Consider the following 26,263-nt stretch of genomic DNA (forward strand, 5'->3'; position numbering starts at 1 on the left):
AGCGCGGCTGCCCGGCGCGCCCACGCTGTGCAGGGGGGGGTGGCGGGGCCGGGCCGCCCCCTCGCGCAAGCGGCGCGGAGCCTTCCCGCGCTGCCGACCCCCCCTCCCGCTGCTGCCGAGTGGTCTCGCCTGGGCGGGGGGAGCCGCGTGGTGGCGCCGCGCGCACAGGAGCCGCGCGACGGGCAGGTGAGGCGGGGGCGGCGCGACCGCGACCGGGACCGGGACCGGGACCGGGACCGGGACCGGGACCGGGACCGGAACCCGGACCCGGACCCGGACCCGGACCCGGACCCGGACCCGGACCCGGATTGGGGCGGCCGGTGAGGCCGGGGTTAGGGCCCTGCGCCAGTTCCTCCCTGTGAGGACGGCCTGCGCAAAGGCCTGAGCAGCTCTGCTCGGCCTGTCCCGGCCTGTCCCCTCCTGTCCCGTATTTGTAGCCCCTTACGGTTCTGTAGCTGGTAGCTTCCGCTCTAGTGCTTGGGTAACTGATGCACAGGCTCCTGTAGACCATGTGAGGTCAGAGCTTGCTCTATTCCTGGGTCTTTTCCAGCAGGATGCCCTACTGACGTGGAGATGGCGGTGTGGGCTCGCCGGCTGTCCCGGGGCTGGTGTTTGCTGACGAGAGCCCTTGCGCCTGAAGTTCCTCACGGGCTGAGGAGTCACAGCAGCAAAACACGGACGTGTCAAGTGTCCTGCCCCCCGGCTTTGCTGCCCTCGAGAAACGGCTTTTTTCTGTGGAAAGCGCAGAGCTTCAGGCCTTTATCTGCAGAGAGTTGTGCTCGGCCTGATGGCTCCAAGGATGGGTCGCTTGAGTCTCCTGAAAGCCCTTTGGCTGCACAGGTAGACCAGAAACAAGAAAAAGCAGAAACGATCCCTGACCTGAATGCAGACGTGCTGTATGAAGGTAAGAGGCCTTAGGAATACCCTTCTGAAGCCACAAATCAGGTGTTGAGCGTTGCCCCATTTTTTCACCTTGGTTAACTAGAGTATTTATTTCAGTTTAGTCCTATGCATAATGCAACCTGTGGTAGCTCTAGGAAATAAAGCGCCTTTAAGCAGGGCTGGAATGATAATCAGCTGGGTGGAAATGTTGTCCTGGAACAGCAGCTCAGAGCTGCTATTTTTGTACCCCTGCCTGCATCGTGCAGTGTTGGCCACTTCTCCTGCTGGTGCTGGTACAGGGGAAGGGCAAGGGGGTTTTGAGCAGGGCTGGAGGAGGCCGCCAGAACTGCCAGGGCAGCCAGCTCTTACATGTCTGCACCTGCAGTGCAGTTTGGTTTTGTGCCAGATTGTTGTCTGCAGGCAGACTAACAGTTCTGTGGGTGTGTTGTTACCCATGGAAGAAAAATGATTGCTAGCTCCTTTCTTAAGATCTGTTTCCTAATAGGAAGCTTGAAGGATGTGAAGCTGGAAACAGTGCATCTGTGCTACCAAAGAGGGTATTGATGTATATTGATTTGGACCTCAGCAGCTTAAAGGAAACATTTCATATCCATATGGATTCCTAGAGAGAGACTTTTGCTGTTTAAGGGGTAAATGTCACCGAAAATATTTTACGGTTTTTCCTTTTTAGTGGAGCTTTGAGGAAAAGATAGGCTAACTCAACCTCTGTGGTGATGGCTCTTGACAGTTCTTCTGTGTAGTTTGCTTTGGTACAGTAGATTCTTCCTGCTCATAAGAGCTTGTCGTGGCAGTTGTAATTTATTTTTGCCTTTTTGATAAGGAATAGTATTACCCTTGTCTCTTGGAAGCCCTAGTCGTTATGCTAAGGACAGAGAAAATTCCCATTCTAAAGAGTTTATAATCAGGGCTGTTGATTAGTTGCTGGTTTAATAGTTGAGGTGAATACCGTGGGTCAGCCTGCAGAACAACAAACTTCATCTAGCTTCTGCGAGCTCCTGGAATAGGTAAGCTGACTGTTTTTAAGAAAAAGAAAAGGGATTGAGTTTTGTGGCTTTAGACACTTGAGGGAGGGGGAAAAAAAAAACATAACGGTGCTCATCTGGAATACCTTATCGAGTAGGACATGGAGCTTTCCTTGAGTAGGAAAGTTTCTTTTAACTGTCAGAGGTGGTGGGAATCATCTGAGACACTCATCTCAGAGATTGCTCAATAGGAGATCAGTGTGAAGTATCTTGAAAGTTAAAACAACAGCAATTCAGGCATCTGGTTCAGAAGGAGAAGCAGGTGTTACGGAAAACGATTTTGCAGTAACTTTTGATCAGGCAAGAATGTATTTGTGAAGATACACAGAAGACTGCTTTTCACAAGGGTGATATGATCCGTAGCCTGCAGTGATCAGTGAAGAAACAGGCTTGCTGGGGAACTAAGTTCAGTTTTGGTTATGTGATCAAGAGTTGATAGGCAGTGACAAGGAGATGTGGCAGAGACAAACTTAGACTTTTAGCTTGTATAGAAAGAGACACATTTGGGACTGCAAAGTAGCGGCAGAATTGATGCTTTCATGTATTTTCAAATGACCACATACTGGCTGTTCTTGCAGAATGTCTTTGTGTTTTTGAGATGGAACTGAAGACATCTCTCGTGTTGGGAGAAGTGACTGTGCCTTTCACAAAATGCATCTGACTCTTCCCTCTTTATTTCTTAGACTGGGATGACATCCAACCCTCATCTGCTTTGGAGGAGATATCTGAGGAAGAAGCTGTAAAGATCACTGCAAAACCACTTCTTCCCTTCCAGTCTTCCACGCTCCGAGATTATGTTGACCACTCGGAAACCCTGACAAAACTCGTGCACCTAGGTATATGTGGTTTTGTTTAGGTGGTTAGCCTACACCTAGTGCTTTGCATTTTGAGCTTACTGATTCCCTTAAGAACTTGAAAACTGGAGGAACAGTGATCTACAGCCAGGAAGGGCAGTGCAATGATGTGCAGGGTAAATGGAAAGAGGAGGGGGTATGACTCACTAGCAGAGCCATTTAGTTGAAGACAAGGTAGGCTCTTAGTCTTGTAGGTGCTGGAAAGAGGCATCTCCCACACTTCTAGAGGGGTAGAGAGTTCCTGGAGTGATTTGACTGGTCTCTCTTCTTTTTGTCTGAGTAAGGATGTTTTCATTTGCTGCTAGTGAAATTGCAGCTCTCTCTTCCAGGAAGGAGGGAGAGCTGTTCTATGCAGAGCCTCCAAAGTGGGGTATAGTAAACTGGGAAGGAGAGAAGGAAGGAATGGGAGAGTACCTTAGTGTTCAGCAAAAAGCATTTGGAATGCACAAGAAGGTTAGTTGGGATCGAGGCTATTGGCCCCTTCCTTTTTCCCAAAAGTGCAGTGAAATATCAGAAAGAGAGTGGGGAAATCTGAACCAGTCCATTAGCAATCACTTTGTGAGAGCCAGTAACCAACGGTATTTACTTCAGGACTGTTCGCTTATGTGATGGATTTGGGAGCTCTTGCACTTCTGTGCAATAAAAACAGATCTCTGCAAGTGGCAGATTGTAGTGTGCTTGATTGCTCACATGGGGGATTTGCAGCAGGTAAAACAGTTTCCATGTTTTATCTGAATCTTTCCGCAGTATTGTGGAAAGTGACCTTGCGATGTTGAGCAAGCGATATATGCTAAATCAGTGCAAAAAAAAAAAAAAAAAAAAAAAAGGAGCAGCCCTATAAACTTCAGCATGCCTTTCTGAAATATTTGTAGGAAATACTACCTGTGCATAATTGAAATAATGTCTGATGCTCTTTGTTGTAGGAGTTGATTTATCCCAGGTGGAGAAACGTCAAAAGGCAGGCCAGCTCTTACTGACTTTGGACTTTGAAAAAGACATAAAAAAAATACTTCTGTTTCTTAAGGATGTGGGTGTAGAAGACAATCAACTGGGATCATTCCTGACCAAAAATCCATTCATTCTTGGTGAAGATCTGGAAGCCTTAGAGACCCGGTAAGCTTTTAAAATAGTGCCAAGCTCTTAAACCTGTTGGTTCAAGATCTAGTTTAACAAGTGGCTTAAGCCTGTCTAAATCTGTGTTGCTGCTGTTTTCTTTCCCTCTTGATCCATGGCTTCAGTCCCTTCCCGTGGCTTCCCTTCCCATGGCTTCCCTTCCCATTAACGTGTCATGGTTGCGTAGTGAGTTGGAGTGAATTCCCTGATCCACCTGAATATCGACCACTAACAACATTTTCTGTGTAAGTTTTGGTCAAACCAAACAGTTGCATGGTGCTATATGGCCCTGTACTGTTAGCATCTATGCAAAGGATGAGAAGGAACATACTTCAGGAAGGAGGAAGACTGGGATAAGACCATCACTTTTGGTGGCAGCTTGGACCTGAATTAGCAAGGAGACTGCTTCTGGGTTACTTAGTACCTAACATCTCACATCTTGATTAGCCTATCTTTACATATGTGTTTGGAAGAATGTTAGGTCTACTACTTAAATGTGCTAAACTCCTGGATGTGGGACTGTTTAGCCACCCCTGTACATGCACTTGCCATGTGCTGTTATTTAATTAAACTATGCAGTAGGGTGGGTGGCAATGGGAAGATCGCTGAGAGTTTTGAAGAGCCAGATTTGTTCCAGCAGCTGAGGAGCTGTCTGGGGCAGGGGCTGTGTCAGCTCCTGGTTGAGTATAGAAGGAACAGTGGGAGACATCAGTAGTGCTCTGGATGAGGAAGGAAGAGTAATATGCCTTGATCAACACCAGCCTTGCTGGCGCTTACGCCCTCCAGCTCCATCCCCTTCGGTGCCGTTTTGAGGAGCCTGGATGCTTTTGAGCTAAAGGGCAGAGAGGTGGCGCGTGCCTGGATGGAGCTTCTGCTGCTGCACGGGAGAGGAGGGTCAGGGAACCTGGAGAACAAGTCTCCTTGTCCGCAGTGTCTGGAGGCACAAATATTGACGGCTGCTTCTCCGCACGATTCCCTCCCTCTGGATGTACACACATGCCAATATTTATGCTGCAGCAGGATGTGTTCTCCCATCAGATGCTCCTTGGTGGCATCGGGGTGAAGATGGGCAGTTTAAGCTAACGGGGCTGAGCCCTGTCTCTGCCACAGTCAGGAAAAGCAGCTTGCCAGCCTGGCTGCTTGCTTTGCTCCCAAAATGATGGTCCCCAAGGCTTAACGGTGTGAAGATCCACATTAACCCCTCATTTACTGTCATGCTTGACTGTACATATAGTGCTGCACAGGAAATGTTGATAATTGGCAGTAGTGTTTACCCTTTGCCAGTCATCACGTTTTAGAACAGCTCTTTTAAATGAAATGTCTGCTTGTATCTTGTGAGCTCTGCAGCAAGAGGAGCACAAGAGATCTTTTCTGTCATTACTTATACCAGCAGGAGTGGGTTTTGTAGACATGATTTTCCGCTTCCCCCACACCTCTGTTTTCCAGCTCTAACAGAGCGTGAGACACTCATGAACTGTTTTTTTCCTGGTGTGTTCCCAGCTGTGTGACATTAGACTGTCACTTAGTGTCAAAAGATACTCGGTTGGTTGGTTTGGTTTGTTTGTTTTTGTTTTTAAAGCTTATTCTATTTTGAGAGTGGAATTATTTATTAAAAACCAAGTCATGGTGCCTGCAGGTGTTTATTTTGAGACTGTAGGAGGGGGAAAAAAGCTGCTTTCCCATTGTACTGGCAATACTAACGCTGCTTTCGTTTTCTGCATAGCTCCCTCCTACCACTGTTTTTTAAGGTATTAAGTCTAGATGCTGTGTAGTGCAGATTGCAGTTAATGCAGCTAATTAAGGAACTCCTAATGACAGAAAATTTTGCCTTCTGAATATAAGGGCCATTTAAACTGAAAATATGTGCTGAAGAAATTAGATATGTATACATATATTCCTCCTTCCTCAGTAGCATGGCTCTAAGTGATGTGATTTGCATCTGAATTTGAGTGAAGTCTGGCTACTGTTTTCATGGTCTTCAGTGTTGCCTGAATCAGGCTGCTTCATGGTGTTGCTCTTCCTCTGCCTCTGCCTGCTAATGCCTCCCAGCAGGAGGGAGGCTTTCTCTTTAATGGCAGTTATTTTATTAACAATTCTTTGTTTGCCCAGATGTAGAACTATAACTGGATAATACTGGTATGAGTAATTTTATGGTAATTTTATAAAGCTGCTTCTAAATTGGAGGCTTAATGATGGTCAAAACAAGAATGTTGAGATGTTGATCTGCCTGGCACCGTGTGAGATGTTCCTGACATCAGCTCTCCGTCCTCCTGTGTCAGAAGTGACCCATCACCGCTGTGTCTGGGCACACGTGGGTGCAGGACTTAGCTGCTTGGGCAGGGGGCTCACGCCAGGCCGTTCTTGCAGCAGTGCCTGGGGTAGCTGTGCTTGCCTAGCCTGGGTGAGGCCTCAGGCCTGGAGCCGTGGCTGTTGGTTCCCTTGCGCCTTCCAGTTGTTGTGGGGTTTTTTTTTTTTTTTGCATGTTTTTTTAATGAGATTCCACCTGCAAGGAGGAGGTGGGTTGGTTGGTTGGCTAAGCTGTCCTTCAGACATACTGTTGTTTTAGTTTTTCTTTTACCAATTTATATTTCTTTATATTTGTTTGCCGTGTAGTTCTATTTACATATTTACACTTAGACACCGATACTCATTTATTTTTGTTTCATGTTTTTCATTTTTCTGATTCATGCTCTCATTAGGTACATTGATTTTATAAATAGAATGGACTGTTATTCTTAAAAATTAGCTCACAAGCTCACATTAATGCAACAGTCTTCTTTTTCAGAACAGCTATTTTTAAGTGTTCTTTGTAATGAAATAATAATAATAATAATACCTTCAGTATATAAAAAAGCCCAAAGAGCTGTGTATGCAATATCTGCCAAGACAGAAATTTGAAAATACAACTTTTGAGAAATAGGCACATTTAGAGATTCACACCTAACATAGGCCTGACCTTTTTTTTTCTTTACCTTTTTCTTCCATCTTCCTATGTAGAAGTAAGTAGTCTTTCAGAAAAAGCATCTGAAAAGAATCTTTATCATTTTGAATATGTGCAAAAAAGTGACAGTAAAAAGCACCCTGAATACAGATTGTCTGAACTGCTTATATTTTTCTTCATGATTTTCTGAATTGTGATAGGGAGTTTTTGGGGGGTTTTTTGTTTGGTGTTTTGTTTTGTTTTGTTGTTTTTCAGCGATACAGTTCTAATTCTCCTGTGAAGTCAGATGTGCTATCAAGTGGCTGTCCTGTGGCACAGTCTGGTTAGTGAAACGGGGCAATCCAATTTATTCTGAATATTCTGCTGATTGATTTCAGTGAGTGTGTGTTTGGCATTAACGAATGCTTTCCTGCAAAGTCACAGTGAGCTTCTGCTGCAGAGGGTGCACAGGAGGCTCTAAAGTGAATGTGCCTCACAGAGCTGCCTTCTGAAAGCTGAGTATACCTTTGCATAAGCACTTGAGAACGGATGGACGTGGTATTGGTTACATCACTCTGGAATGTTTTATTGCTGCGGATTCCATGTTGCCAGGAAACAAAACACAAATTTCAATAGATCTGGCGTGTGACTTCAGATCAACACTGTAAAAGTCCCAACATTCCATAATTCTTAACAATTCTGACAGTTGCAAACCAGCGTCTGTACGTGCAGCTGCAGCAGCTGCTGTGTTTCGTGGTGGTGCTGACGGTGGCTGGGAACAGTTAAGGTGTTCTGGGGATCTGCTGGCCCCGAGCACAGCGGGGACCAGCCCTCGTGGTGGCACTTTGGGGCTTGTCACAGAGCTTCGCTGAACTGGTCCCCTGACTGTGTCTCCTCCATATACCCGTTTCTGGAGTCAGGTGGTCACAATCTTGCCATCCCTCTTTGGTTTCTTGCTTTTCGGGATTTCAGAAAAAAAAAAATACCCTCTTCCTGCCCCCTTTTTTCCCCTCATTGCAAGAGCAAGCATCTTATGCTGGCTGTCTACAAAACATTCTGCAATCTATTTAGTATCCTAATTACTGTCAGATAAAATCAGTTCTTGTATGTCTTAAGCCCATCTGAAACAGATACCTCCATTTCTGCTTATCTAAATCAAAGGAACCTCTTCAAACCGAAGTATAGTATGCTTGTGTATATATATATATATTTAATTATGATACATGGGTTCTCTGCTTTTTCTGTGTTATTTCCCATCCTGCTGCCATTCTTTTTTTTTCTTATGCTAATAATCTGCAAGGAGTACTTAAAATAGGTTTTCACTTTCACTAAATTCGACAAAGTTTGGGAAAAGCCTTGAGTTGGAAAGAAAGCAATGTCTGTTAAGCATAAAAACCTTGATCAGCTCTTCACCATTCTGACAACCAGATGTTTTGTAACCAAATCCTTGGACCAGTAACTGAAAGTAGGGACCTATTATAACAAAAGTAAGTTCAAGTGATTTGGAAATGTCTTTTTGGATGGTGTCTCTACAGATGGCATTGTATGATATTTCTGCTCCAGTGCTATTGGCAAAACAGAGCTGTATGAGGTATAGTGCTCTGTTCTTTCAGCAGTAGAAATGGAATTCATTAAAATAGCAAAAGGCTGTGTGTATCTTCATGTCCCTAGCCCAGGATGATCTGTTAATGTGCTCGCAGTCTAGGAGACAGGCTGGTAGTTAAACATAGGTTAATATAGTTATCTGCTTAGGTACAGCTGGAAGGAATTGAAATCTGTCTTCAGGTTTGACATTATGCTCTAAGGTTTATTTTGTTTCTAATTAATTGGAAGAGGTGATATTTTGCTTTTATGATAACTGCAGATTTTCCCTCCTAATTATTTTTGGCAGAGTTGCATGTTAGTGCTAGAACATCTGTCCGTTTATAAGATATCACTGAGGAATTTAAGCAAGTACAGAATAAATGGAGGCAATAAAATTTTCATCACTGGATTTTTTTTTTTTCCTAGAGTGGCTTACCTAAAATCAAAAAAATTTGGTAAGGCAGAAATCGCTCAGATGGTCTCGAGAGCTCCGTATTTGCTGTTGTTTTCAGTGGAAAGACTGGATAACAGACTGGGTTTCTTCAAAAATGAACTTGGCCTCAGTGTCACAAAGGTAAAGGCTACGCACACCAAAGATTCGGGGTACTTTGTCAGTGACAGTAGAAAGGCCCTGCAACACAGGGCCTTGTGACAACCTTCAACGTTTTTATACAATCACTGCTAAAACAGCAAGCAGCTCTTTAACTTCTGCAAAACTAACGGGCTTCTCATCTCTTCAGGGTACTGCCACACACTACAGTTGTCAGTGGAGAGCAGCGTAGTGAGCAAGGGCCGTGTCCGTCCACACATGCAGCTTGGCAAGAGGCACCCTGGGTGTCCTGTCCTGCCACGATCAGTGCTTAGCGCTCTGCTTTGGGACCTCCTGAGGATTTCACTTCCTGGAATATGTGGGAAGGGCTAGTTGTTTCTCCTGCCATAGCTGCTGATGCCCCTAATTAACAAGTTCCAAGTGAAAATTTGTATTCTATTACCTGGACTTGCTCAGATAAAGCCGGAGATGGCTCTGGTGAGGTGTTTAGCCACTATCTTGCAGTCAGGGTGGACTACCAGTACTCCTGGGGTTCTGCAGATGTGGGGCAATTTCTAATATTACCATGATATTATTGTGTAACCAAACTCGAGGTAGAGAAATTGTGTCCAGTTCTGGGCTCCACAGTACAAGAGGGATGTGGAGCTGCTGGAGAGAGTCCAGCGCAGGGCCACAAGGATGATCAGGGGCCTGGAACATCTGCCCTATGAGGAGAGGCTGAGGGAGCTGGGCCTGTTCAGCCTGGAGAAGAGAAGGCTGAGAGGGGACCTGAGCAGTGTCTATAAGTACCTCAAGGGAAGCAGTGAGGAGGATGGTGCTGGCCTCTTTTCACTGGTGGCCACCGACAGAACTAGAGGTAATGGCCAGAAACTGAAGCACCAAAAGTTCCACAGGAACTTAAGGAAAAATTTCTTAACAGTGAGGGTGACAGAGCGCTGGAACAGGCTGCCCAGAGAGGTTGTGGAGTCTCCTTCTCTGGAGATCTTCCAAACCCGCTTGGATGCAGTCCTGTGCCACGTGCTCTAAGTGACCCTGTGTGTGCAGGGGGGTTGGACTAGATGATCTCTAGAGGTCCCTTCTAACCTTAAGCATTCTGTGATTCTGTGAAATAAAATACTGTAGTTAAAAAAGATTTTCACAGCTTCTGTTGGGTTGTGTTTCCTTTACTTTAAGGAAGAAATGACCCTAGGCACTGAGGAGGAGTAGGCACTTCAATCTACTTCATGCTTTTTGGGGATGCTTTTATTCCCTCTCCCCAACTGTTTCACATTAGCTATAATTTTTTTTTTCTTCTGTGTCTCAATGGAACATGACATTTGAATAACTTCTTGCTTCTTATTAGATTGCTGTTTTATACAAAACTCATCTTTGGGCCTGAGATAAAACAGAGCACAAGGGAAAGTTCTTGCCCAACTAGAATTAGAAATCAGCAAAAATAAAATGTTAATACAAGATCTGTATCTTTCAGAGACTGTTTCACAGACATGCTTTCACTAATACATTTTTTTTTCTAATTGTAGACAAAGGATCTGGTTGTTCGTCTTCCAAGGTTACTGACTGGCAAATTAGAACCTGTAAAGGAAAACATACAGGTGAGCTTATTAGTAAGTGTTTAAAAAACAAACAGAAAAATTTAAAAAGTGTCAGCAGAAGATAAAACTTCCTGTAGGAAAATCTTGTACAAAAAAAAAAATTATGTAAATATGTAAATAACTTAGAGCATTTTGTTGAACCCAGTTTTTTTCCTCTGTAGGAGGCTTACAGCAAGCTTGCAGCACACAAAGAACAATATCTTACTTTATCTTCTAGTCTGATGTAGGTTAGAAACTTCATCTGGAGGCCTTCCTGCTGAAAGCTGCTGTGTGTTGACACAAATGGTTACCCATTTTTCTACAGTGAGTGAAAAATAGAGCCTGCTTCCTCCCTTTTTTAAAAAAATTAATTATTGTGTTTTTTTGCTAACTTGGATTGTCTGGGAGGATTTAAGAGCAAGAAATGTGCAGTCAATTATTTTTCTCTTGACAGGTAGCTAGTCTGCCAAAATGTGCATTTGACACCTATTGTCTGATAGCAGATGGTCATTATTAACAACTGTTGGGTAAATAACTTTGAACCCACAGGGACTCCTTTTCTTTTGAAAATGTAACTGTGTATTGCTTTAATTATCGTGCTGCAAAGCCAGCTAGGCCAAACAGCATGATGTAGTGTAACAATTTGAGAAATCCCATTATCCTATAATGCGTAACTATGAATTAAAATATATAATTTTCAGACAGACTTACTGCTCTGAAACTATTAAGCACTAGGAATCCTACAATGTGGAATGTGTGTGTGGTAAGGGAGGAGACTGGAAAGTACACCAGGCTGTTCCAATTAATAGTGCTTTCTTTTTAATGAACATTGTTTCCCCAGGGTGGGGATTCAGTATATTATAAAGAATGTGTTTTTAAGACCCTTAGTTCTGTGCAACTATCTTGTCTAACTAGCAAATTCTTATTTTTAACAAATGTTATGGAGAGAGGGGAAAGATTTTTGGGGTACTCACTATTGAAATCTACTGATACTTAAAAGCTCCATCTTCTCTGGAGGTTGGATGTCTCAGACTTGATCAGGATTCTGCCCTGTGTGTTCCCAATTCCACCACCTGGGTTGGTGGTGGGAAAGTGGTAGTCTGCAAGAAAAGGCATGTGCCAGCAGCAATTCCAAACTGATCCAGTGGTATCCCTCGTTCTGAGTGGGCTGTTACAACTGGAAACGACTGGAAACAACTGCTGCAATTGACATTGATTGTCAAAAGATACCAGTCGTGGACTAAATGAGCTCGGGGGTAGATTATTCCATCCTTTAAAGGGCTCATCAAGTGCAATTAGAGATGCACTGATACGGTAGAATTGGGAAGTTTGCATTCCTATTGTCTGTGCTAGGAATCAGCTGTCTGAACATGGCTATGGCTTGCACAGTAAGGATATCCGTATGTTATTGAACATTAAATAATTTGCAGTCAAATTGAGAATAATCAAGGTCACTTACACTCCAGCCACATGTCAAGTGAGAGAATTATTGTGGTCTTGTTTTGCAGAGCAGGAATTCAGGCATGTAGAAAGCTCAAGAGACTTGTCACAATAAAGCCTACGGTAGAGGCAGCTATTTATCTCCAGTGATTTGGCATCAGGGCTTATTCTCTGTTTTCAGTGTAGCGAGTTATGACTGCCAGTTCAGAGCTGTGAAAAACACCTCTCTCTACAAACATCTCTTTATGCTCCACTGGTATCTGCTTATTAATGTTTTTGTGTGTGTGATAAGCAAATATTTGCAAAGCAGATGAAGAGGAACCAGTAGCTGAAAGACTTGAATATAATCATCCCTAGAAACAAGCGCTAGTGCAGGCCTGGAAGTCCTAAGATAGTCTTAAAACCCAGATACCAAACCCTTCCTTTGGCATTTGCCAGGCAGTCGAGGAGAAGAGCTTTAATCTTGGCAGATCAAAGTGAGCAAACAAAATATACCACCTTCTTGCAAACTGAAGAAGCACCTAAGTTGGATTTGAAAGCCTGGTCATGTTGACTGCAAGCACATTGGCCTCACAACTAAGAACAAGCTGCTTATAAATGTCACTGGAGGAGAGAAGAAATGAATGAGTTGCCAGGCAAACACTCTTGTCTGCTGAATTCCTTTCTCTGCAGCTCAATGAGCTGCACTTTGGGAGAAGTATTCCCGACTTTATTGAAAAAAAAAATATTAGATTTTCCTTTTCGGAAAATGTAATTAAAGTCAGGACAGTTTCTGAAAAAGCAGTTCAGGCATTAGCAAACTGTAAAATACACTGAATATACCAGGTATTCTACATGTTCTTTTTTTTTTTTTTTGTTAAATGTTGGATGGGCTTCATGTCTAAGACTGCTGGATTGAAATCATACTCATTAATAATAGTAAAAAAAAGACTTTAATAGATTAGAAATTGCAAATAAAAGTAAAAAGAATAAACTGAAATTTTAAGAGTTTGCTATCGCTGCCTTCTGAAGATAAAACTGTGCTCTTTTGCAGGTATGTCAGATTGAACTCGGTTTTCAACGTAATGAAATTCAACACATAATGTTTAAAACCCCCAAGATTTTAACTTCAAGCAAAAAGAAGCTCAGAAAAATATTTGACTATCTACACAATGTCATGGGCATTCCCCACAATCTGCTTACTCAGTTTCCTCAGGTGAGCTATTAATCTGGGAATAAACTGTAGGTCCTGTGTGTGCAAGTGCTTTACTGGTTTGGTGCCAAAGGAGGATCCTCACTATATTTAGAAAACATGGGTTCTTTGTCTTGTCTGACTATTACTTTAATTTGGATAACTCTTCTTAGCAACTCACCAACTGTTGTAAATCCCGGTTGGGAAGTTTCTTCATGCACTCCAGCGTGGAGAGTGTTTGTTTTTAACAGCAGGAATCAGGCTGATCCCTTCAGGAGTCATACAAGAGAAATTAATGCCTGCTTAGGGATTCCTTGTACTCAAACCTTATGCCTAGGTAAGAGACAAGAAAGAAAATATGAAGCTCATTAGAGAGCACATTTATAAACATTTCTCTCTCATATTTGCCTAGTTAAAATTTATTTTTTTTCAGATTCTGGAATCTGAAAACACCTTATAGTTCAAAGGCAAGAAAAGAAGCTTCTTGCCATGAGGCACTGAGATTCCCACTGACTCTGCTACTGCAAAGGCTTGATTAAAAAAAATAATAATAAACCCAGGAATGAAAATAGTTGATAGGTACTTGGTAGATTTTTTTTCACTTTATTTTTCTCATTTTAGTTATTGCCTCGCAAATGAGGTTGAAAGACTTGGTCACTTAATTGTAGTCACATTTGTGTAGCACCCAGTAACTTTTAAAAGGTTTTAAAATAAAGCACATGCTGCACCTTTAGTACTGCAAGAACTTTCTTAAAGGAAAGCTTACAGAGTATCTAACTGGTTAAAAAAGTGATTTATTCTATGGTGAAGTAAGACTGCTCTGCAGGATTTTGATTATTTTGATATCTGATACATGTGTCTTTGTTTTTAATGCCAGTCTGTGCCTCGCTTTGCCCACCTTCTCAGTTGTGCTGCTCTGGCTTTGTGGGGCTGCACTCTTTACTGCTGCCCTCTTTGTTTGGAGGGGTGAGGGGGGAGATGCCTCCATTTCTCATTTTTGCTGCAGACACCTCTCTGCCCTTCCCTTTCATTCCTCAAATCCAGCAGGCTTCAGAAATGGACTACTACAGCTCAGTCTGCCATATGGCCTGGCCGACAACCTGAAGGACAATAATACCAGAAATAAGAGGCACCCAGGGTATATTTTGTCAGGTCTTCTCTGCTGCTACAGCTGCTGATCATCACAGACTGTTAAAGTCTGTGAGCAGGGATGAGAAGTTTTCTCTCCCATCCCTTTGCTGACCCGCCCTTAAATGCAAACAGGAAAAATGAGTTTTATTTTCAGTCCCAGTTCAGGTTTGTGTCCATCCCCACATAGTCCTTTCTTCACTAGTGCTGTCTTCCCTTTTTATTAAACGCTTCCTTTCACTCTGTCCACAATTCCTGTTGTCACTATCATCAGCTCCTGAGCAGCCTCTTTCTCTTCAGCTGTGCTGCCCACAGAGAGCAGAGCTCTAGCTCTGCAGTGAGGCTTCTCGCTGTGCCTCAGTGCTGCACGGCACCTGCTTTCCTGTGGCCTTCCCCACACCTCCCTCTTTTCAGGTTTATCCCACCGGCTTCTGTCGAGGTTTCCTTACTGTTGTTCTCGCTTTAGAGCGCAGCTCTGGTGGTGGCAGATGGCTTCAAGGATAAACGCTGCTGTGCTGAAGGCCGGGGTGGTTCTGAAGCAGTGAATTCTGTGTCCTGACTCTGTTAGCAGCAGAGAGGCAGCCCCTTGCTTCCTCTGTTGCCGCTCTGCAACTCACCGTTTTGCCTTAGGGCATACAGTCACCTCTCGGTTTCCTCTCCGTAATTCCAATCTAAAGCTACATAAGGACTACATAAAGAAGTATTTCCATCTATATGTAAAATGCATAGGTGTTCCTGCCCCTTGTTTCTCAATGGCTCCTCTCCTCTTTCTTTGCTGTGGTCACACAAAAATAATGCAAATAACTGCTAGCCTATAGGCTGTTGTGCTCAAGAGTTGTATTGTTCCCCAAGTTCCCATTTCAATATAACATGATTTAAATTCTAACCTCTTTCTGATCTTTGACCTTAATGAGGGCAAAAGATCCAGATTGTTTTCTAGCTAAAACTTCAGGCTGTCTGAAAACAGTTGCTATTTTATATTTGCAACATTCTGAAATTTAGACTGTCTAAAGCTTCTCCTTTTTCTTTCTTTCTTTCTCTCTTAGGTTTTCAACTCAAGATTGCTGCGAATCAAAGAGAGACATTTGTTTCTTAAGTTCCTGGGAAGAGCCCAGTATGACCCAGCACAACCCAGCTACATCTCTCTGCACCAGCTGGTGTCCTTGCCCGATGAGGTCTTCTGCACAGAGATTGCCAAAGCCTCAATGCAGGACTTTGAAAAATTCTTAAAAACACTTTAATTAGTAACGCATGTAAAAAGGAATAAACTGAAAGTATGAAATAAACTTATTTTATAATATAAAGCTACTCCCTTTTATGGTCACTTAGCTTCTTAATTACTGATTTAAGTTGTTGCTTATGGAACATCCGTGGTGCGTAATGGCTAAGAATAATGTTCATTATGGTAACTTAAAGTGTGTATTTCACAGGGATTAAGCAAATATGTTGTTTGCTGTTGATGTAATCCTTGAAAGTGAATGCCATTATTTAATTTAGAGTGAATGATACACTGACAGAAAGGTAAATTAAGGTAGATTCTTCTACTTTTCTCTTTCAGAGCTTTGGGAGAGTGAAAAACTGACCAGTAACAACAGCCTCTAACAAGGGTGCTTTTTTATGAGGCCAATTGATGGACTTACTACCCTACAAGCAGTACGATGAAACTTTGTTTGAAATACAAAGAAAAACAGCAAACTGAATCTAGATAAAAATGAATATATAAAAGGACTTCCTGTAGGTTTCAGGGGTGTGTCTGGTTTTACTTTTATAACTTGATCTCTGCCTCCTCAAGGGAAAGAAAAGGGTAGTTTTGCCCCATCTCTCATGGGATTCATGTGGCTTTGGTATACAAGTTGCCATACAAATTTATCTTGTTCAGTTTTAACTGAAGTAGTTGGTACTGTTAGGAATTGTAAGATTATTGAATGTGGTTAATGTTATCAGTAAATTATATTAATATAGAATTATGAAATGATTCATAGTATTTGAACAAAGTGGAAAAAAAGAGACAATCCAAATGCAAACTGCCTAATAGTTTATTGTTTAGAAGTTTCCATTCTTTCAGTTAAAATAGTTCAGGAAACTTAAATCCAGATGTTGTCATCTGAATTTAAGCGTATTTTAATGAAAATGTCTCTTTTTCTGAAAGCTTAATGTTGTTGATGGCAATGCCTAACAAATTTCATGTAAAGTGGTGGTCTGAGATGCGATGGCCGAACCCTTCCCACCGCCTTGCTCTTAGATAAGATGCATTCTATTTAGTATGTAAGACATTTGCTTAGATATTTCACCTTATTAAAGCACAAAGCACATTAAGGCTTTAAGCACGTAGAATCTTCAAACAATCTAAAAATATATTTTTATAGCATAGTGTGGGAGTTCACGGTGCTAAAGACAGTTACTTTCTCCAGACCTGCTCTTGCATCTTTAGCTATCACCATGGCACATGGCGTTATGATTCAAAATGTATTACATCTAATATTTTAATGTCCTAGAGGTTAGGCTACTAACTCCTTTAACATGTTTAAACAGAAACATGATTGCTGTCAGAACTAACCCCTTTCCTTGAAATCTTAAATGTGTGAGCTTCTGCCAAGCTCTTGCTCCTTTCCCTTTTTCTGGGGGGGAAAAAAAAAAAAAAAGAGGTTTTATAGACATGCTAAGAGAAATAGGGGAGAGGATAGAAGAGCTTTTGGGAAGTCCTCCCAAATACTTTGGTGCTTTAAGGTGAAACAGGAGCCGAGGTTGAGCGGGAAGGGCCGCGGAGCCTGGTTTGTTCTTGACAGAGGCGGGAAAGTGCGGGTTCGGTGGGGGCGCCGCCCACCCCGCGCCTGGCGCCGCCCACCCCGCGCCTGGCGCCGCCCACCCCGCGCCTGGCGCCGCCCACCCCGCGCCTGGCGCCGCCCACCCCGCGCCTGGCGCCGCCCACCCCGCGCCTGGCGCCGCCCACCCCGCGCCTGGCGCCGCCCACCCCGCGCCTGGCGCCGCCCCCGGCGCACTCTCCCGCAGCCTGGTGCGCATGCGCGTGCGTCCGGCCGCCATTGGCGGCACGGGCGGCGTTACCCAGGAGGCAGCGCGCCCCTCCGAGGTCAAGATGGCGGCGAGGGCGCCGGGTGAGGCGGTCGGGGCAGTGGTGGGGTCGGGGATGGCACCGGGGCTTCCATCGCACCGGGGCTCGCATCGGCCTGGCCTGGCCTGGCCTGGCCTGGCCTGGCCTGGCCGTCCGGGGCTCCGCCGGGCTCGGAGCGGGCTTCGGGCTGTGCCTTATTCCCGTGCGGCTTCCCAAGGGCACCGGGCCGGGCGTCCTTGCTGGCGCCCAGGCCGCGCGTTCGGCGTGCTCCCAACCTGGGTGCCGGCAGCGGGGAGCATGAGGGGGCTGCGCTGAGCGCGGCTCTGCCGAGGTGCGCTGCGAGGCAGCTGAGCCCAGGGCAGGGCCCTCTCCGGGCACCGCGTTACTGCCGCGCTGGCCGGTGCCCGGCGGAACCCCCGGCTGTGTCCTCTGCTCCCAGCATCCGCAGCCGAGAAAAGACAGATGTGCTATCGCCGTGGCCGTCGTCTCTAGAACAGGCGTTTTTCTGAGGTTCCCGCTGTTGCCTTGGGGAGGTTTTGGAGATGTGAGCCCAAGAATAATATTAAGTAACTGGAGGAGGTGATGGAAAGTTAATGACATACTTTGATGGCTGCAAAGTCAGAGCGCAACACAGTGGGAGCTATGAAATTTGTTGTTAGAGGTGGCTGTTTTGAAAAGCAGGGTGTTTTAGCTTTCTCAAGATGTTATATTCTTACCCCAGGTAGGATTTAAATCCTAAAATAATTGTTACTGTTTCTGGGCTGTTGGCACCATTCCAGATCATAGAATGGTCTAGTGTCAAAATTTAGCGGAAACAGAGGTTTGAATTGTTTTACTTTCTGGTGTTTATGCCGCACGGTCAGTGTCAGATGCGGTGGGTGTAGCGCGGACTTGACGTAGCGGCGCGTCCCCGCGTGTGGGGGACGTCGGGGGGTATTCGCGCGTGTGACTGTTGAGCTCTGTCCTGCTCGTGGACTGAAACCGGTGCCGTTCAGTTTCAGGAGGCAGCCGCCTGATCGAGAGCTTTCGGAAGTGGTACTACAACGCGGCCGGCTTCAACAAGCTGGGTAGGTCCCGGGCCTGCTGCTGGACCCATGCACAGGCTCCTGCCAGCTCGTTTGAGTCTAATTGCTATGCACGTGTTCATTTAACATGTTATTCTTTATTGAATATTCTTTGTTGAAACCAGCCACTATTTTTGGTTGTGGAAAACAAGTTCGTAACAGCTTCGGTCCTTGTGATTGCTGCCTAGTAAGAATTTTTTTTTTCCTTCAGTATTAGCTCTTTATTTTCAGTGAAGCAACTATGGTTAAACAGGAGCTAGCTGTTGACTATTTATTTTCATAAAGGAGATTCTGAAAGCCTGGAAATCACCCCCTACCATGTCAAGTTTGGTGGTGTCTTATACTCTTATTAGCTCTCCAGAGGCTGCCCTTTAAAATGCAGCTTTCCCCTGGTAGCAGTCAGTCTGCGTGGGATACTTTTTCTTTCTCATTCCCTCCTCCTCTGCATCATGGGAAAAAGCTTTTATGTTTTTTATCATTGTAACTTCATATGATGTCTCCCTGGCAGCATGAGGGTGAAGGAGCTGTAGAAACTGTTCCTTAAGTAAAGGAGAATGCCTGGATGGTTTTTACTTTGTAGATCTGTCATGGAAAAGTGAAGTTTTTCATTTTTCTTGTTTGTTTTTGGCCTAAGTTTAATCCCCTATTGTTGTCTTGACAGCAGCTGGTTTAGGCCCTTTTCTTACCTGTCTGCTAAAATTATTGAAGCTATTAGTACTTGCTACTTTTCTTTGAATGTTAATAAAAACCTCAAGAGAAATACATAAATAAACTGCATATTTACTAGTGTAAACTTTTTTAAAAAAAGGGAAAAAAAGAATTCAAGAATATTTAAAGAGACACTATTGCTAGCTCAGTCACACAAGATCAAGACCTTTATCCGTGAGCCATTATGTGTATTCTTGCAATCTGCATCTATCTTAGAATGTTATAGGAACAAAACAAACCTTTCCTTTTCTTAATATCCAAAAATATATTTTTAAAAATATTTTATCTTTGAGAAAGCTACTTTTTTTCTTCCCAGAGTAACTGTATTTTCATAGGAAAACAAACTTGGTCCAAAATATCTGACTTCAGGCCTCTATAGCTGGTTACGCCTGGTGGAGATCTTGCCAGTCTGCACAGTGGGGTTCAGAGAATAGATCCTTGATGCTAAAGTAGTCACAGCTACTTAGGTGACTGCAGTGTAATGAATGCTTCTAATTCCTTAACCTAGGCAGTCACCTGAAACACAGGGGTCTAACTTTGGTCAGCGTAAGTGCACCCTTCATACCCAGGCTAGATTACTGCTATGTAACACACTGAAACAAATACACACTTTTTCTTGCTCATTTTTAAAAGAGTACAACATGAAGTAAGCAATGTGTGTGCAAGTCAGCTTATTCTCTGTCAGCAAGTAGTGATTCTCTTTTGAATTGGTCTGTTATTGTATTTTTAGTGTTATTCCAATGTTGCATTAAAACACTCGTGTTAAGCTTAAATGTTAATTAGTAGTGTTTATTTAGTGATGCTGTAAAATCTTGCTGCTACAGGGTTGATGCGAGATGATGTGTTGTATGAAGATGATGATGTAAAAGAAGCTCTGAGGAGGCTTCCGGAACCCGTTTACAACGAGAGAATATTTCGCATGAAGAGAGCACTTGACTTGAGTCTGAAACACCAGATCCTTCCAAAGGATCAGTGGGTGAAATACGAAGAGGTCAGTTCACAGAGTGTCTTTGGTGGGGGGAGACCTTAAATAGCACCTCTGTGCACCTCTCTTTGAGACTTTCTATATGAGGGAGGTATATACCTGCATGTTGTTCGTAATGAGTAAATATTTCATTCCGTATCTAATGGGATTCCTTTGAAGATCAGAACTTTTGATCCCTGTTTATAAATCTGTATGTTGCAATGGAAGGTCCCTTTAGGATGCTTTGCTCAAGATGACAAAGGCTTAAATTAAAAATCACAGTCCTGCCAATTTGGTTTGTAATCAAATGAAACTTCTGCATTGCTAGGTATGGTGATCTATTGCAGATAGATTAGAAATTCTTACCAAATAGCTCTTGCTTAACCTTAATTTGGAGAAAATCTTCAGCCAAAGCTTTTATTCATAAGAATGCCAAGGAATAACAACGTAAGTGAAAACCTTTGTTATATTTGATAACTGTTGCATTGATCAACTGAATGTTTAAGTTACTTGAACAGCAGATTGATTTGTGAGTGTTTTTAAAAAAAAAAAAAAAAAAAGCTGATTTCTGTTGAATGTTCTTGAAATGGTGTTTAGGAAACGGTGTTTAGAGATAACATGCAGAATTAGTTTCCAGAGAGCAAAGTTCTGCTGGCCTTTGCTCTAAATAAAGTGGATCTTGTACATTTTCACGTCTTGGAGTCTTCCCCGATTCAGATGCATTAATTTATTTTGTGGGTTTAGTAGTTTGAGTCCAGCAGTCACTTAGATGCCTTGGAGTTGCAGTTTAATGAGACTCCTCAACCCCATGCCTGGGATATTTGGCAAGAGGACCTGCTTTCTGAAGGCACCGCTGAAGGCGCCATTGCTTTTGATGTTCATGAGGCAGTAGGAATTATCACGTGCTGTTTGCAACCATTGCTAATTTGTTAAGGTTACCTTTTAGTAAGCAGGGCGATTTTTGTGTTTGTTTTTTCCTGAAGAGGAATGAGAGCGAACTAATCCCCAGAGATGTTAGTTGATTCTGGGCATGGCTGTAATCACAGAATCACAGACTGGTTGGAGTTGGAAGGGGCCTCTACAGATCATCTAGTCCAACCCCCTGCTCCAGCAGGGACACCTAGAGCACGTGGCACAGGGTGGCATCCAGGCGGGTTTGAAGATCTCCAGAGAAGAGATCTTCAACCTCTCTGGGCAGCCTGTTCCAGGGCTCTGTCACTCTCATAATGTAACTTTTTTTCCCTCTCTCTCCCCTAGGATAAGCGCTATCTTGAACCTTATCTAAAAGAAGTAATTCGTGAACGACTTGAAAGAGAAGCATGGAACAAGAAATAACTATTGAACTACTTCATGGAAATATCCCCTTCTTTCTGATATTTTTGAACATTGTTATAGAAGTTGTCTACCAGATGCAAATGTGAGGCTGAGGGAGGATATATTTCAGCTTGTTCACTGAATCTGCTCATCCAAGCAAAATAAATATATCAAAGTATAAAATCTACTTGGAAGGCTTCTTGGTAAATGTTAACAAGCTAATGTTACCCTACCACAGTGGCATGCAGTCTTCATTCCAGCTTCTTGATTCATGGTTTTTCATAGTACAGCTGTTTCCAGCAGCTGGCGGGGTAGGTCAAGGGCTGCTTATGCTTGCGTCTCTGTTAGGTTATAAGAGGAGATGCTTTTTTTTTCATCACCTTTCATTTGTGGAGACAAGAATACTGGAATTGAGGTTACGGGGAAATCACGAGGCAGCAGCATGTAATATTCTGTGCATCTAAGCAGATATAAAAGTGCCAAGCATAAATGGTTTCTTAGTCCCAAATTCAGGAACTGTTACACTTTTTGAGCATTAACAATGCATGTGGTATAAAAGGTAGTGGATTACACTTAAATAATGACTGTCTCACTTCAGGGTCTTGAGACAGTCTAACCTTTTAAAGGGTGAAAGCAGTACCCTTTCCACAATATTAATAAACTTTGGTTATCTGATTCCTGGCCTAAAAAATGTTGTTTACAGTGATCGGCTTGAAGTATTTTAATCTGTCAGGCTAACAGGCTTAATGCCATTAGAGACAGACATGGAATTCAGTCTCTGCTTAAATGCAGAAGCAATTCAGTTACATCCAGGAATTACTGCAGACATTGAGTTTGGAGTCTTCCATAGCTCAGTGATAGCTTTGAGGCAGCCTTTGGTGCTTTGTGCTACACACAACTGAAAAGTCCAGGCAAGAAGCTTGTGTGACAGTTACAAGTTTGGTTTTTAGTGGGAGGTTGGTTGGGGGGGAAGTACATGCTTGTCTGCCAAATGCAAGAACGTGTAGAACATAAGGTAGAGGAGTTAAGAAATGATTACATACATACAGAGCAAACCAGGCCTATAGTTTGAATTAGCACTGTAAGATAGTGTGCTGGGGTTAAAGCTTGAAAAGAAGCATTTTTTTTTAAGCTTTGCTAATGACTGTTTGTAATCTTAACATCTACTTCACTCAGTTACATTTGTAAAAAGGATAGAGAGGTCCCTTGTTCAGATTTCTATTTCAAACTTCATAGCATGGCATGATTAAAAAAAATTGCAAAAATAGCTGCATCACCAATATTGATTCAGAAATTAAAGGGAAGCTTCCTTTAGAACCTGAAGCTGCTTTTGTCACCTTCAGTTCCTTGTAAATGTAGAAAATCTTTTATTTTTTTTTTTTTTTACTTAAGGTTATTGTAAAATCTCACAGTTGAAATATTCTAGACCTTTTTATATGTGGACTTAGTGTGAAGGACTTTCTCACACATTTCTGAGACCTGAATAGGACCGGAACATTTCACACGAATAATGTATAGAATTATTAGAATACTTTATTTTCTAAGAGAATCAGTACTATTTCATTATCTCTTAGAATACTTCATTATCTAGTGGACCATCTCATTTCTTCAGCACTTGGAAACATCTCTGTCAAACTTGTATAAAAGGTAGGATTTTGCAGAAAGATGAGCATCTGCTTATTTGACTACAGGTTTGGATTAAGATACTTGTGCTTCAAAGCGTTTTTTCAAAAATATCTTTGGTTAGAGAAAAGGGTTTTGCTGGTGTCAAACACTTTAAAGTAGCCTGAGTTTTTTGGAAGGACATTCTGACCTGAAATCACTGACCTCTTTATCCTCTAATTTAACATGTTTAGTGTCAGAAGCAAATAGTGGAAGTTAATAAAACAAAATGCAGAATTAATCTTTTCAAGTGGTCTGTATAACAGCTTTTGGGGTGGAAGGAAGGCGAAGCTGTCAAAGCTGACCTGTTAACCCCAGCTAAGATTGTTTGCCAGCTCACATTTAGACATGTTCACATACTTCTCATGTGGAGTTGTTATTTTTTAGCTTTGAGCTCACATAGTGTACAGCAGCCTGTTGAGGTTTGATGAAGACCTTCAAGCGAAGACTGCTAGGCTGTTTCCCAGAACAATGTTAGGAAATACCTTTTTTTTTTTTTTTTTTTTTTTTTTTTCCCCTCCTCTTCTGTATTTTTGAGGTATTTAGTCAAAGAGGCAAAAAGGAGGTTTAACAGAGGGATATTGGGGACCTGGGAACTTGGAGGAGTTGTAGCATTGTGTTACAAACTGCAAGCTCTTGTCTAGAATATGCGAGGTGAGATTTGAATGGTTCTGTTACTGGCTAATAATAGCTGGAAAATAGTTGGAAAAAAACAGGACATTTCTTATTTCATGGTCCCTTGTTATCCTACATGTGCACTAAGCTCCTAGCATTAATTGTAGCTAATTGAAACACAGTCTCAGTTAAATGAAAGGTCTGGATCTCACTAGTGATGGAGGGTCAATGTGGTTTCCCTTTGTGAATGTATTTTTTCTTAAAAATGTCTGGGATGGAAATATCTGTGATGGAAAGAAATGGACTGGCAAAAAAATAGGCAGTTCAATGATTTTTCTCGTAGCACTTGTGCTTCTCTGGTGCAGGGATCTATAGGATCCTACTGGATTCATTGTGCAGGCCGTGCACAGGATGAGCAGCAATGAGCTCTTTAGCTGAAAAGTTGTCATCATTTTAAGCAAAACCTTACGATCAGGTGATCAAAACGAGAGGAGAAAAAAAAAAAAAAAGAAAAATTGTTGGAGAAGAAAAGCTAATCAGGTAAAAAAGGAAATAGGATGTTGTTCGAAGAGCAGGATTTTTTCCTGCTTCTTTCAGTAATGATCTTCCATGTTACTGAATAAGTTGTATAGACTTTTTGCAGAAGCTTTCTGAGCATTTTGCTAAATTCTCAGTGTATGGTGCTCGGGGCTAGATCTGCCAAAGTGTGGAGTGCAGAAACTGAAGTCAAACTGAGTCTGAATTCAATAGTTCCAAGAATATTAAAAATTTTGGTATTCTTCTGTTCGCATAGCAAATACTGCAGGTGTTGGCGGGAGTATAATCAATCCTATAGGACTTCTGTTTTGAAAACCTTTCACACTTGTAGTAAGTACAGGAATACTTAAAATGAGTTAGATGTATTTGTGTCTTACAGTGCAGTAAAGCTGCTTTATGTATTAAAGAGAGTAAAAAGAATTCCTGGACGAGAAGAGGTATCCTATTTGGAAAAAAAAAAAAATCTTAAGTTTAAAATGTCATGTCACAAGGCAACAGTGAATTTTTCATTTCCTAATTGGCCTTTGAAACTTTCATCTTCATTAGGTAGTTTATTTTGGATGGAATTTCTGTAAAAATTCCATAAATTACTGAGGTCTTTGTGTAGCTTGAATTCACATTTTTGGCAGAATTATATTATTAGCGTGCTCATTTAAAAGAGAGCCTGTAACCTTGCAATTTGATAGCTTTAGCTGAGCTAAAGCACTTATTTTTCTGCGCTTTTAAGTGAACCTACTCTTCACTTGAAGTTCTTTTGTTAAATACATGGTGAAAATAATAATATACTTTGCTTGCAAATATCATGTTTGTTATGGCAGACTAATTTCTTTGAATTTTAGATCAGTTGAGCAGGAAGCAGCACATTTTTGCAGCTCTGTAACAAGAAACGTGTTTGTTTTACATCCAGCTTCCATCCAAGTGAGAACTAGAGCAGATAGAAATCTCATAAGAATTTCGATGAAGCATCATGCTTGTCGTTATAATGGAGCTATTTTCCTGTGTTAAACACCTTCCTAATTAAGGTATTTTCTCTCTAGATAGCAAAGGTAATCCTAAGGATTTCATTGCTAATGCTACCGAATCCTTCTGGACAATTTGACAGAAATTTCAAGTTCTCTGAAAACTATAATCAGCTGTAGCAGGGACACACCATGGCTTCGGTGGGTTGGTAGAGCTCTTCCACAGGCTGATTTCCCAGCTGTTAGAACATAAGGTCAGCGTCTAATTCCACCTGCAGAGAGGCACTTACCTGCTCGGGCAATTTCTGCTAGTCAGGTTGTCTTCTCTCATGGCTTCTTTTCTGCTCAGCTTTCTCCCCTGGTATCCGAACCCTGAGCCAGCCCTGGCCTCCAGAAGGAGGAGCCAGCCAAGGGGTTGAGTAAGGAGCGTAGGGCAGGTCAAGAAACGGGAGAGGACCAGGGTTAGGAAACTATGTGCTAGGGCTTGGAAATAAGTATGGGGGATTGAGCTAGGCCCTGCATGCTTTGGGTCGTGTAGGGATGGGGTGGGGTGCTCACGTGTAGACCGAAAATGGACACTGTGAAAAGGGAGAAGGAAAAATAGACAGTTGGGCATGTTTGGGGACCACTGAGTGGGGACGGCGAGGAAAGAGTCACATCCACTGCACGTGGCTTGGCAAAGGCGAGAGCTGGTGCTTTGCAGGCCGCTGTGGAGGGTGATGCCTGAGCGCGCTGACCTTGGGAACGCCCAGTTCACGGCACTCTCCGAGGCTTAAATCTGCTCTAAAGAACATTTAAGAACCTTCCAGTGAACTGGATCAGGAGCGAAGTCCAAGTTGTCCTATCGCCAGAATGCCCGGACACAACCGTAAGTATCCATCTCTTCTGGCCCAGCCTCATCTGTTTCTTTCCATGAAGAATAGGATATCCCAATAGTTTCAGGGTAGGTCTGGGTTCACATCTCTGCACTGAGAGAACTGGATCTTTCTCCTCCCGAGCCTAAGCAAGTGCTGTAGCTGCTGTTGCAGTTTAATGAGTGTGCAGCCTCAGGCCCTACCCCGGGACGGGATCTGGGGCCTGAAACTTGATCACAATGAGGCACCTCAGTACAGCT

General features: G+C 42.9%; 2 protein-coding genes across 2 annotated transcripts; both read left to right on the forward strand.

Moving 5' to 3' along the window:
- The first annotated feature begins 563 nt into the window (after positions 1–563).
- MTERF3 (mitochondrial transcription termination factor 3) lies at positions 564–15,555 on the forward strand. Its single transcript, XM_010221546.2, has 7 exons — positions 564–904; positions 2,609–2,761; positions 3,703–3,892; positions 8,823–8,970; positions 10,467–10,538; positions 12,991–13,152; positions 15,303–15,555. The coding sequence occupies exons 1-7, from the start codon at positions 574–576 to the stop codon at positions 15,495–15,497; spliced, it is 1,251 nt and encodes a 416-aa protein (XP_010219848.2). The 5' UTR covers positions 564–573; the 3' UTR covers positions 15,498–15,555.
- A 1,759-nt stretch (positions 15,556–17,314) lies between these two features.
- Positions 17,315–21,563, forward strand: UQCRB (ubiquinol-cytochrome c reductase binding protein). Its single transcript, XM_088533646.1, has 4 exons — positions 17,315–17,369; positions 18,322–18,393; positions 19,923–20,089; positions 21,320–21,563. The coding sequence occupies exons 1-4, from the start codon at positions 17,351–17,353 to the stop codon at positions 21,395–21,397; spliced, it is 336 nt and encodes a 111-aa protein (XP_088389772.1). The 5' UTR covers positions 17,315–17,350; the 3' UTR covers positions 21,398–21,563.
- Positions 21,564–26,263: the final 4,700 nt, after the last annotated feature.

The sequence above is a fragment of the Tinamus guttatus genome, unplaced genomic scaffold (assembly GCF_059628265.1).
Source record: "Tinamus guttatus ecotype Peru unplaced genomic scaffold, ASM5962826v1 Tinamus_guttatus_pri_ptg000510l, whole genome shotgun sequence".
NCBI classification, from domain to species: domain Eukaryota; kingdom Metazoa; phylum Chordata; class Aves; order Tinamiformes; family Tinamidae; genus Tinamus; species Tinamus guttatus.